Here is a 13,538-nt window from a genome sequence, read left to right on the forward strand (position 1 = left end):
GGGAAAAAGAAGAGGACTCATACCACCTAGATCTTTTTACACTTCCTTCCTCTTTTTTTGCATCCTTTGATTTTTTTTAGCTTACCTAGAGAGCTTATGAGCTGTTGCGGCTTTGGTGAAGACTTGTGCAGCTAGCATTGCCGAGAGCCTGATCTCAAAAGATCTCCTCCTGAGTCTTCCCCTGCTGTGTCCCATTCCCCCAGGGATGTAGAAGAGAAAAAGTTTCTAGAGTCCTCCCGGCCAAATTGGGAAGTGCTTATGAGCCCTGCTTCTTTCCCCAGTATGCTCAGGACCCATTTTGGGACTTGGGGGTCAGGGGAAGGAGGAGGAGGGAGGGATTTGTTACCCTGCAAAGTCTGCCCTCTCTGTTTTCCAGGGGCCCCTTGGGACTTACCCCTTGAGTCAGCTGGCTGGGGTCCTCCTTGTCCTCGGAGCCTTTACCTGCTCTGCCCATTGACTCCTGGTTCATTTTACCCATGTTGAAATCACGGCAACTCTAGTGAGTAGCGGATCCCACATGCCTGTCCAACTCATAGCCCTTGGACCTAAAAGAGTTAGATCTAGAAGGCTGGGTGCAGCCTGGGAACAACTCACTGTCTTCCAAGCCTCAGGAGGGCAGTCTGACAGATGGAGCACTGTATGGATTTCAGTTGGAGCTTTTTAGGCTACTCTCCCATACCTGGAAGTTGCAGAGAAGCAAGGGAGGCACTGCAGAACTAAGCAGGGAGGCACTGCAACTGCAGCTCTCAGGAGTTCCAACACCCAGCTAAAAAACTGGCCAGGGAAGAGGAGGGGCTGAGAGGGAGATCACCACTGCCCCAAATTTTGACAAAGAAGTCCCCCACACCTTTCAAGCAGAAGTGAAGGTGGGAGCTGTCTGCATGCTGCCACAAAGGCAGAGAAATTGGAAACAAGTGGAAGTATGGCCAGACAATGCGACTCCAGAACTCTGATCTGTTTCCATCAGCAGCAGAGAGAGAGTAGCCTACATGTCAAGAACTGAGACACACACTAGACTGCAGAACAACTGGGAAAGCTTCACTGTTCGCCAAGAGGACGTTAGAAAATCCTACATCAAGACTGGTTATCACTTACCTCAGAAATGAAGAGAACCCACCCACTAGTCCAGACCAATGGCAGCCACATCACATAAATTAATTGTACTTCAAAATAAGATACGATATGAAAACAGTTAAGCATTAGTAAGCCGATGTCCAAGCAAGGATAATCCTTTTTGTGTTATTTTCTAATGACATATTAGTCAAAGAATAGTGGGAACACTGTAATAAAAACTATACACCAGTATAGTATATCCTGTTGAATCCTATGTCACTTGATATCTATACTATTATGGAAAAATTTCTTTATGGGTTATATTAAGAACTGGTCAAAAACTAAAAAAATCTGAAATTTTCATTTAGTTTTCAAAATGGAAATTTTTGCTTTTTGAAATATATCAACATGTTATCATTCATTTCCAAAATACGAAACTTTCAAAAGTGATTTTTAATAATTTGAATTACTTTCCAAAAAACCACTTTGGTAATTACCACAAGTAAAAGATCATACGGTTAAAACTGTTTAAACATTTTTCAAAATTCAAAAATCATTTATGAAAATTTGTAATTTAAGTGATAAAAATTAAAGTTGATTCATCAATTTATAAAAATAGATTAAAATATTTTTCGGAAAATGGGAATTTTTCCTCAAATGGGCATTTCTGCCCAATTTTCATTTGAAAATTTAAGTTGTTCTAGTTATATTTAGTAACTCAAATACACTGTATAATAAGAAATTCCAACTCATTTCCAGTGCTTACAGGTAGTTAAGACACCAGGACAAATGTAAGTAATTTAAGCATTTTATTAACAATGCATCCCTTTGATAAGATTATACTTCAGGAGGCTTTTAATGCCCATGAACATGAACTGTACGCACTATACAAAAACCAAAAAACACAAAAAAAGATCAAGGTGGGCAAAGCCATGATGAGACAAGCCTCTGTTTAAATTATACACAGCTCAATGAAATATTCTTACGGAAAATATATAAATACTTTTTCTTTCTATGTTACAGGTATACAATATAAATCAGATTTCAATGTCTGTTCAGTGACCTACAAACACTAGAACCTCCAAATATGTAGCAGCGTATTACTAAATAATAATAATAATAATAAAAGTAAAGAAACCACATGGGGCAGGGAAAATAAGTCTTGAGATTTTAACAATCCCTTCCCTCTTCAGAAAGACTAATTTACATCATCTCTTATAATGCAGTTTTAGGGATACTGACAGCCAATATTGGAACATTTTTTCAACTACATCTACAAAATGTCTGCCTTTTTCCCCAAAGACATTGCATTTTGTGCTAAAACAACCTATTCAGTGGCAAAATGGCAAGTTACACTTTTTTGGCATAAATTACATTTCTCAAATTAAATAGTGTATTTTACAAAGCAAGTCAAGCAAAATGTGCAATTTCTGCATGCTGTGGCATTGCTATCCGCCTATTTTACAAAAACAGTCCAAAGAAAATCCACATTCATTAATGAACATAAAAATCTGTTGTGAACAAAAATATCTAGGAAATCAGAACATGGAGCTAATAAACAAATTGAAGAAACAAAAGGCTAACCTTTCCCACTTCCTACCAAGGGGAAAACTAACACGGTTTCTAACATGTTCCCAAAGGTCTTTCATAAATTTAGGATTTTACTTTCACTACTAGTATGCCTTTAAATAAGCAGAGTGGTATAAGTGAATGTAACCGAAAAAGATTACAGAATCTTTTCAGCTGCCTCCACAGCGAAGCACAACTCGTTAGAACCTTCTGTATAAGAGCAGAAAGGGTATGAGTAGACGGCTACAGGAGACATTTCCAAACCTAATCTAAACTTCTTCCATGAAGAAGGATTCCTCATTATGAATGTACATTCACTTTACAATGTTACATAAATTTGCCCAAATCTAGAAAAACAACTGTGGATTACAGTGCAGACTGTAATGGAAGCATCTGAAAACTTCGTCACTCATTACTCATTCTCTAAATGTTTTAGAACTATTTCTAGAATAATTATTTCTCTTCTTTAAACTACTATCATAGCCGTTACTGTTTTTTGTTCAACTCCCTCTCACCATAAATTAGATTCACATTCAAGATCACTGCATATGTTTCTAAGAATAATGGTAAAATATATGAATGATTTCTCACTGCTGCCTGGAACATACTTTAAGATGTACATAAATGCAACTTACTTCTGAGTGTTTCAACCCAACCCTCAAGTCACCCCCACCTCCAAAATCTCTAGACAAGTAAGCTTTTATGGTGTAAACTATTGAATACTTTATCATTTTAGTGTGTCATAACAAAAATCAGAAGACATCTGTAGGTAAATATTTAAGGTCAGATTAAACAGTAAAATTCTTTGATGAGCACTATTCTGTTTCTCACATACTTTTATGTCCAATGGCCAAAATTACTGAATGTGCACACCTAGCCACAGATAAGTGATGAACTACTGCAACTTTCCTTGACATTAGAGAGCTAGGAGTGTTCAACACCTTTGAAAATTGGACCTCTAATCTGATGCCTAAATATGGCTTTAGGTGTTTAACTTCAGGGACCCTCCTCTGAACATTGTGGCTATACTGTAATATTGATTTATTCATGAGTTCTATGTCACAGCAAATGCAACTCTTGTGAGTATACTTAAAATGCAAATACTGTAACTGAATGCTATAGGCTTTAGCAGATGTTAAACAGCATTACAAATTTTTAGGTTTGGAAAGATACAGAGTGGGCAGAGTCTGTCAGCTTCTCGTCTCCTTCTAAAATGCAGGAGGGGAATTAAGCATAAGGATTTTCAATTAGGTCTAAAATAAGCTGCATTTTACAATTCTTATTTTTCTCTTTATGTAAATATACCTAAATGATATTAAAGGAGCAGAATAAATGCTCTTAAATTAGGAACTTTGCAAAAGGATATTTTGAAAATTCACTCTAAAATTCAAAATTCACAGCTTATAACTAATGCAAATGTCACAAATTACTCCAAATCATACAGTACCCCTTCATTTGTCAATTAACATTAAAAATTAGTGTGAACTAAATGTAAGTGAGTTCTAGAAATGCTGTATCTATGAAGCTTACAGAACTGACATTACATCTATTATGCATATTTTGTTGAAATCTAATAACATTGATATAGATATTTGAAAAATTAATCTTCTGCTACAATTGAGATCAACCCTTAAATTTTTAGCAATGTTTCCATACATTAACTTCTTGGTGTAATGATTCCCCACATAATTGAGTACTTCAAAATACATAAGCATTCAAGGGTGGAGATCCAGACCTGGCGGCGAACAGACGAGTTAACAGAGTAGCATCAATTTTTAGAAGTATACTGAAATCTTCATTTGCTTGCTTTTTGTTTATTGAGAGACTTTCTAATGTTCTTTCTATATTGTAGATAAAAACATTGACAAAGTTTTGTTTTTTTAAATAAAGGTGGATAAATGGTTTACATTGCCTTAACTGCAAAAAATAAACAGATTTATTTGATTTAACACCATCTAGAGTTCTTAAAACAAAGAGTTCATACTCTATCCTAACTGAGGTAGTGTTGGAAACTACTGTATGACATATGCTAATCCCATTTTTGATGGGAATACTACATTATTTGCTTTGGAGTTTATATCACTATTTCTTATATTGTGGTTATTTTGGTTTTGCAGAAATGTTTATTCCTTAAGACCAGAGAAGTCCAAATAACTACTGTTGGGTAATGTTTTCCGTTATCGAATATATTTCATAGACACATTATACTGTTATTGGTGTCATTGATGGTAAGAGTTAAAGTGGTTTCCTTCTGCTCTTTCCTTCAGTGGGATCTCATAAAAAGATGAAAAACTCAGGGAACTAAATTTTACTGTGAGAGAAGCAGTCTTAGCCCTTCAACTGCTTTGCTGTCAGGTGTTGGCATAGAGTGACATGCAGTGCACTCAGTGAAATTAATTCTGCAAAGCAATGTTAGGCAACAACATGAAATTGCTTTGTCCCCAAAATGAATTTCCGATATGATAAAATTAATTCTACATGTCATTAGGAACTGTGTTTTGCTCTTATTAGCTCACAGGGCTATGGAAATCTCCAATAGCACATTATTTAATAAGGTAACATGAGAGTTATGAAATATTGGGATAAATTTAACCTATCTTCATCTAAACTATCTAATCTGACACTTTAATTATAACAAAGGTAAAAGTGAATGGGTTAAAAAGATGTTCTATCTAATACAGTCCAGCTGAACGATTCACATATCAAAATCAGGCTTTCTAATGAAGGTGGCCAAGCTACTGTATATACAGATTTGCATATATTTGTATTTAATTCTTGTCAAGGCTTCCAAATCTCTTTAGATACATAAAAGATTTTTTTTTTTAGGTTGCACTCAATTTATCAACCTCACTAATAACATGATGAAGGCAGTTATTGTACCCATTTATCGGTCATTGTATCAAGTAAATTGTGCAAAAGATCCTAAAGAACACCAATATAAAATTAAAGTACTGCTCTTTCAAAATTTGGTATTTAAGGCTTTTCGCTACAATTATTAGCATTATCTGGTGATCAGTCAGACATGAAAATTAAAGCAAACATTTGTTTTAGAAAAATGTTTCCCATGGAATGTGGAAATTACCTACTACTATGTATTTTACCAAAAAAAGCAACAATGATCAAATATTTTCTAGTTTAGCTGTTACAGTATTCACCCCATCTGATACAAATCATGCTTGTTAAAGATTTTCATTTAAGAATAAGACCGATGTTCTCAATACATGAGCATGAATATAGAAATCCCAAAACACCACATGCATAATGTACAGGGAAAACAATCAAATTTCAGTTGATTTAAAAAAAGGATTTGTTGCTTTTTAAATCAGAAACTGTAGTGAAAATCCTTAACCAATTTAGATAACATGTTGTATGTAATTGCCACAAAACTGGAGAGAGTGCTAATAAAATAAGAAATCTTGCAACTATAGTAACATTAAAATAACTTATAAGAAAACCCCGGATTCACGGAGGCTTTTCTTTCTATCTGAGGTTATGAACCCCTCAAGTAGTGTTACAAACATTAAGAAAACTAACATAGAAGGGCCAACATTAGTCTCTTGGTGTCCATGGTTACAGTATGCCCCACTGTTGGCAATGGGATATACTCTCACGTATCCGGACTCCTGGCGTCCAGGGGTTAATAAACAAGGCATCATTCTGTTTATCTGGAACAGAATTTGAAGTCAACCATTTAAAAGAGGTCTCTGCACACTGTCGTATATTGTTTAACTGTCGTATTAAAAATGAAATGAAAACCTGTGCAGGCGTTCAGTGCTTGTTTCTTGCATATATTGGTAACTACTATTATTAAAACTATGGTAATGAATCACAATTCCCCAAGGGCTCAGAGGGCTGGGGCAGTCCTTTTTGTTGAGAAAAGTCTTCAATTCACTCTTCATGTACCAGTAATTTCTGGAACTGTCTAGGAGATGGTGCTCCTCTCTTTGCTGTCCAGTCAATCAGAAGTTGTCTGAGGCTTTCAGCAAGTCCATATACCATGCACTGTACAAAACTGAGGTCAGGATTCAGCGGATGTGTCAATTACTGGTTGTTTTGGTGGTGTTGTTAGAACAGCCTCTGCTTCTTCATGCATCTAAAGGGCAAAGAGGATGCAGTATTAACTTACAGGTGTTCTACCACGAACACATCATAGAACCACAAAATTGGCATGAGTGCTCACTTCAGTTACAGCACGATGAAACCTGAATCCAATTGGTGCATCTTTTGAAATTAATACTGTGAAGAACTGGGAAATACCTATTTTTTATGAACATTGTGCATGCCTCTATGTGTTGATGGGTTACTTACCATGGAGGGAATGCCAAATATAGGTAAGACACTATAAGAATAGATGTCTGTTTAAATCCCTGTCTCAGAGTGATGTGCACCTTCTGGCAAGTAAATCATACTTTGTTTTAAATAAACTGCTCCTGAGTTACTGCATACTAAACAGAGGCTCCCGAAAGGAAACCCTTCCCAAGACCACTGGGGCCTAGTAGATATCATAGTTGGAAACCTGGGGATTTAACTCAAAGACCGAAAGATCCAGTAGCTGGATTACAGGGTCCTACCGAAAGAGAAGTAGAGGCCTGGACCTATCACTTGAAAAGAGTACACATGGGATGACAAAAGGGTCTCAGAAGGAGCATCTTACCCAAGGATCATGACAAATAAATCTTCACTTCAACTTACTTGTAAAAACTGTACATCTTGAAATAGCTCCTGAATGAACCTTCGAGATGGCAGTCGAAATGTGCAGTGTGCTAGCAAGTAGGACACCTCCGAGTAAAGGCATATGTCATCAAATGCTTGGGGGAATTTCTCTTTAATGCTAATTATTTAGGAAAAGAAAGCAATTTTAATATAATCTCACACGTAACCATCATAATATATTTGTTAAAAAATTGTTCAGCTAAATGTTGGTCATAATGGTTAACAAAAACTTATCTCTTCAACAACAGAAGTTGAGAATTTTGAATTTGAATAGCCAAAACAAATCAACTCATGTAAGAAGAGAAGCACCTAATCCAAATGATCTACAGCGATTATTATTATACTGTTTGGGTTACATTAGCTAATATTTTGTATCCAATTAGGGGAAATTTAGATTAAATGAAGTTCTATACAAGTATACAAATAAAAATCTCAAATTGGAAAGCACTGTTCAAATCCTGAGGCTAGATTTTATTTTAAAGTGAACAGCACAGCATAGTAGTTTATAACCAAATAGTACAGTATATAATTAAAAGCAACAGGCACTCACTCATTGCATGTAGTGAAGCATTAAGAAAATTCATACAATAAGGACTTCAAGCAGTCAAACTTTTTTTAAATGTACAAAACCACTGCATATCAGATGCACAAAATATCATAATGGTTAAAGGGACTATTATGAAAGAAAACGACACAGAGAAAACAAGTAGATATTAATTTAAGATTTATTAATAAATCTTAAAAAGGCAAGTCCTTAAAGTTTGTCATCCCTCAACCTGTCCTTAACTCCCACCAGTATACATAGGCATGACAGAGTTCCTACAAAATTGTACAACCATACCTAAACAAATATGTGCAGTGCTTAGCAGTGCACTTATTAAGCAAAAACTGAGCCCTAATTTTGGATTCACTTAGTTGAGATATCATGCCAACCCATCTCTACAGACTTATGATGAAATCAGTTTTGATGCTTTTTAAAGCCAGGAGAAAAAAAAATGAAAAAAAAATATTAGTTACGATTTTACAAGATATCTACACTGAATGCTGGTAAAAACTATAGTTTGAAGGACATGTTTTACTTACGTTAGGAGTCCAGTTTCATGGCCTTTTGTTCCTACTGAACTACTCAAATTGATTACTAAGCGTAAGACTTCTTTTCGCAGCAGTATTCGGCACACTGGTGTATCATCTGGGATTGACTTTACTCCTTAGGAAAATAAATTCCACAGTATTAATTTCAATCAGGACACTGTTTCATTGTGTTAAATGGAAGTGTCATGTACTATATACAGCTGAACTGTGCTAATTCACAAAAATTGCTGCATTTTGTGAATTACCAACACACACACACAAGCTAAAAAATACAAAACCAACAAAAATCACTAAATATACTTTGTTCATTTATTTTCACACAACAGTAATTTAGTTTTAACTAGTTAGATTACAGCTTCTTAAGTAAACTAGTAAATATTGTGCAATATATTTTACAACAACAAGGTCTTAAAGATGCAACACCTAACTACACTTCTGTCCCTGCTGTGGCACTGGCAGACCAGGTGCCAGCTCTAGCCACGGCTTTAGGCCTCGGCCAAGCACTCACAAATTCACTGCTGGAAACCAGGCTGTTTCACCCGTGTATTGGTATGGATAAGATGGGTACTGGACTTGTATCAAGGTGTTGAGTCTTTACGAAAAACTTAAATAGCATGTGATAAAGGTATTGTAAGTGAGATTGCTGCATGCAATAATCTCACTTATCATACCTTTATCACATGCTATAAAAGTAATATTTACGTTTTTGCTTTGTAACCACAAAAATATGTTTGCGCTGACGCTATCATCTCCTGCCCATCAAGAAAGGCCATCCAAACTAAATGGGCCATTGTGGAACATCGGTATAGAAAGACTTTGTTAATTGCCCCCTCACACCATGAAGCAGCTACATGAAAAAGGGCTCAAGCTGATGGGATGAATTCTGGAAGAAGGAAATAAAAACAGCTGACAAGAACATTTTTCATCTCTTTTGCTATCTGGACTCTCACAGGGCCAGAGCTATGAAACAGAAGCAGACATCCACAAGGTCAACCTAGGATAGCCCTAAAAGACATTCAGAGCCGACATTACTACAGCTCGGTCACCTACTGGAACCACACACTAACTCATTTGTGTATATATGCTTGCCTGCTTTAACCTTGTAATAGCTCTCTCATTTCTTTTTCCTTAATAAATCTTTAGTTTATTACTGGATTGGCTGCAAGTGTTGTCTTTGGTGAGAGATTTAAGGTACAGATTGACCAGGGGTAAGTGACTTGTCTCTTGGGACTGGAAGCAATCTGAATCTTGTGTGACCCTTGTTGCACAGCAACCAACTATCATAAAATCCAGCTTGCTGGGGTGGCAAGGAAGACAGGAATACCCACGTGGACTATGCGACTCTAAGAGTTCACATTTGTTACTGGGTTGGTGAATTCCAATTATAGAACACACAACCAGTCTGGGATCTCTGCCCTGGTGCTGGCATTCGTGGTCATGAACCATTCCACACAACATGACACTTCCCACTACATTTTTGCTCAGAATTAGGTGGGAGATCTGCCTTTGTATGTGAATTATACGCTGTTTGGGTAAGAAAGGTTCTACTTTATATGTAAAGTAATTACAATAATTCAAATTATTACAAACCAACAAGGAATTATATTCAAAGAGAAAATGTCTTCCCTAATATTTTAAAAGAAATCCGAACTATAAAAAGCTTAACATTTATCAGTTTATAATTGTGTTTAAATATGGTCCCCTATTCTATTTTAAAGGTCCAAAATATGGAATAGAATATTCTTAAGATACAAACACCTATTATACAAACACCTTTAAAGATAATTTTCAGTCTGCTAACACTAGGCTGGAAAAATAAGATGATTAATTTGATTTAAACTGAGGTTCAGAGAAGTTTAACTGACCTGCCAAAAGGCCACACTGAGTAAATGATAGAGCCAGAAACAGAACTCAGCTCTCCTGACACCCAGTTTTGGTGCTCTATTCATGCTATCTTCCTGATACTGACAGGAAAGCACCTAAATCATTTTAAAAAAACCACTGCTGCTCTATTACAGTAAATGCAAACAAAATTGTCTTTTAAAATATGTAAGTATAAGAAAGAAAATACTTTAAAAAATGAATTAGTACTTTTCTAATACTAGCAAGTTTGCATGCTTACCTAGTACAAGATCTGTACTCTTGGTACTACTAGCTGAACCATGCGATACTGCATCACTACATCCTGAAATCCCAGAAAACTTTGAGGAATGAGAAACCACATCTAAGTGATTATGTATGGTCTGCCCGCACCAATCAGAATATGGAATGTCAGGAAAATCTGGAAAAAAAATTGCCTATTTCAATTAACAAAAAGTACTGAAAACATACAAGTATGCATTTGAAGGGAGAAGAAAACAAATTGCAATGTTTAGTCCACAATATGTTGATGCATTAGAAATGGTAATTGTCGGTAAGTGTAAACAAACCCTCAGTATTTGCAAAAAGAAAAGGGAGTACTTGTGGCACCTGAGAGACTAAAATTCATTTGAGCATAAGCTTTCGTGAGCTACAGCTCACTTCATTGGATGCATTCAGTGGAAAATACAGTAGGGAGATTTATATATATAGAGAACATGAAACAATGGGTGTTACCATACACACTAACGAAAGAGATCACTTAAGGTGAGCTATTACCAGCAGGAGAGCGGTGGGGAAAAAACCTTTTGTAGTGATAATCAAGGTGGGCCATTTCCAGCAGTTGACAAGAATGTCTGAGGAACAGTGGAGGGTGGCGGGGGGGGAAATAAACAAGGGGAAATAGTTTTACTTTGTGTAATGACCCATCCACTCCCAGTCTCTATTCAAGCCCAAGTTAATTGTATCCAGTTTGCAAATTAATTCCAATTCAGCAGTCTCTCGTTGGAGTCTGTTTTTGAAGTGTTTTTGTTGAAGAATTGCAACTTTTAGGTCCGTAATCGAGTGAACAAAGAGACTGAAGTGTTCTCCGACTGGTTTTTGAATGTTATAATTCTTGGCGTCTGATTTGTGTCCACTGATTCTTTTACGTAGAGACTGTCCAGTCTGATCAATGTACATGGCGGAGGGGCACTGCTGGCACATGATGGCATATATCACATTGGTAGATGTGCAGGTGAACCAGCCTCTGACAGTGTGGCTGGTGTGATTAGGCCCTATGATGGTGTCCCGTGAATAGATATGTGGGCACAGTTGGCAACGGGGCTTTGTTGCAAGGATAGGTTCCTGGGTTAGTGGTTCTGTTGTGTGGTGTGGTTGCTGGTGAATATCTGCTTCAGGTTGGGGGGCTGTCTGTAAGCAAGGACTGGCCTGTCTCCCAAGATCTGCAAGAGCGATGGGTCGTCCTTCAGGATAGGTTGTAGATCCTTGATGATGTGTTGGAGAGGTTTTAGTTGGGGGCTGAAGGTGAGGGCTAGTGGCGTGCTGTTATTTTCTTTGTTGGGCCTGTCCTATAGTAGGTGACTTCTGGGTACTCTTCTGGCTCTGTCAATCTGTTTCTTCACTTCAGCAGGTGGGTATTGTAGTTTAAGAATGCTTGATGAGATCTTGTAGGTGTTTGTCTCTGTCTGAGGGGTTGGAGCAAATGCGGTTGTATCAGACTCATCCTGAAAATTTGATAGCAACCAAGAAACAGATTTGGATGAACAGGCAGAATGGTGTGACCAATGGCTCCAAAGGGTAGTGCTTTCAGCACCTGCAGTAGGTCCCGTTTAGGAAAGGCTGGTCTGACCACAAGTCTAGCCACTCTGACTGCTCTGAGAAATCTGGATACTTGAAGATTTTTTGACAAGGAACCTGCATGTAAGATGCTACTTAAGGCCAACACCTGGCATGATATGGTGTTGGGCTCAAGTCCCTTGCCCACACTGTCCTCAAGAAAGTCAGAATAGCTGGGATATCAGGGTACACGGGATTTTTATTGATTTTAGACACTATGCACTAAACATCAGCTTAGAAAAGAGGAGACTAAGGAAGGATATGATAGATGTATATAAAATCATGAGTGGTGTGAAGAAAGTGAATAAGAAAAAGTTATTTACTTGTTCCCATAATATAAGAACTAGGGGCCACCAAATGAAATTAATGGGTAGCAGGTGTAAAACAAATAAAAAGAAGTTTTTCTTCACTCAGCGCACAGTGGAACTCCTTGCCTGAGGAGGTTGTGAAGGCTAGGACTATAGCAGGGTTTAAAAGAGAACTGGATAAATTCATGGAGGTTAAGTCCATTAATTGCTATTAGCCAGGATGCACAAGGAATGGTGTCCCTAGTCTCTGTTTGTCAGAGGGTGGAGATGGATGGCAGGAGAGAGATCACTAGATCATTACCTGTTAGGTTCCCTCCCTCTGGGGCACCTGGCATTGGCCACTGTCGGTAGACAGGATACTGGACTGGGTGGACCTTTGGTCTGACCCAGTATGGCCATTCTTATGTTCTTGTCCAGATGGAGGAATAGGCATTTAGCATTAAAGCCAATTTCGAGGAGATTAGAGTCTTAATTACTAGGGAGGATAGAGTGTTTAAAGCTTCCCTGTCAATAGCCAAGCTGTCAGTTGTAGATGGTCTAGGTCTAGATTGAGGAGAGGACCTTGGTGAAGGATATCTGGTCTCACTGGTATATACAATGCAGCTTTCAAGGCCAAGTCTGCCATATCTAAACACTCTACTCAGCCAGTGTGAAGCCGAGCTATCACTTTTGCTTCTTCTTGTCTTATCTTCTGAATCACCTTCCCTAAAAATGGGAAAGGTGTGAATGCATAAAGCAGGCCTTGTGGTCATCTGTGTCAAAAAGCATGCATTTTGAGGGACCTGCTTCTCTGGTATAGTACTTCAACAACTTTCTGTTCTTGTGACCGGCAAACAGGTCAACTGCTGGAGGCCATATTTCTGTGAAATCAGGCTGAAGACTTCCTAATTCAGATATAATTCTGAGTTGACTGCACATTAAACCAGCTAGTTTACCTTCTGGTTCAGTTCTCCCTTTGTTTGCTTGTATTGTATATGTACTGCTCTTCTGGAAAAGAAGTTCTTCTCATCTCATTCCATTATTTCTATTGCTTCTGCATGTAGAGTTGAGCTCCAAGTTCTCCCATGGCTGTTGATACATGTGATAGTGGTAGTGTCCATCTCAAAG

The 13,538-nt window shown here is 37.5% G+C and overlaps 1 protein-coding gene across 6 annotated transcripts in view; it reads right to left on the bottom strand.

The window, feature by feature from the left end:
- Positions 1 to 1,848: 1,848 nt before the first annotated feature.
- RICTOR (RPTOR independent companion of MTOR complex 2) overlaps positions 1,849 to 13,538 on the bottom strand; it is a 189,240-nt gene continuing 177,550 nt past the window's right edge. For all 6 annotated transcript variants that reach the window (XM_077816775.1, XM_077816777.1, XM_077816776.1 and 3 more), the window contains 4 exons: positions 10,550 to 10,708; positions 8,419 to 8,542; positions 7,315 to 7,453; positions 1,849 to 6,715 (listed from right to left, as the gene is read on the bottom strand). In XM_077816775.1, coding sequence (XP_077672901.1) covers positions 6,641 to 6,715; positions 7,315 to 7,453; positions 8,419 to 8,542; positions 10,550 to 10,708 — 497 coding nt within the window. In that variant the 3' untranslated portion in view covers positions 1,849 to 6,640. The remainder of the gene's footprint in view (positions 6,716 to 7,314; positions 7,454 to 8,418; positions 8,543 to 10,549; positions 10,709 to 13,538) is intronic.

Source organism: Eretmochelys imbricata, chromosome 5, assembly GCF_965152235.1.
Source record: "Eretmochelys imbricata isolate rEreImb1 chromosome 5, rEreImb1.hap1, whole genome shotgun sequence".
NCBI lineage: Eukaryota > Metazoa > Chordata > Testudines > Cheloniidae > Eretmochelys > Eretmochelys imbricata.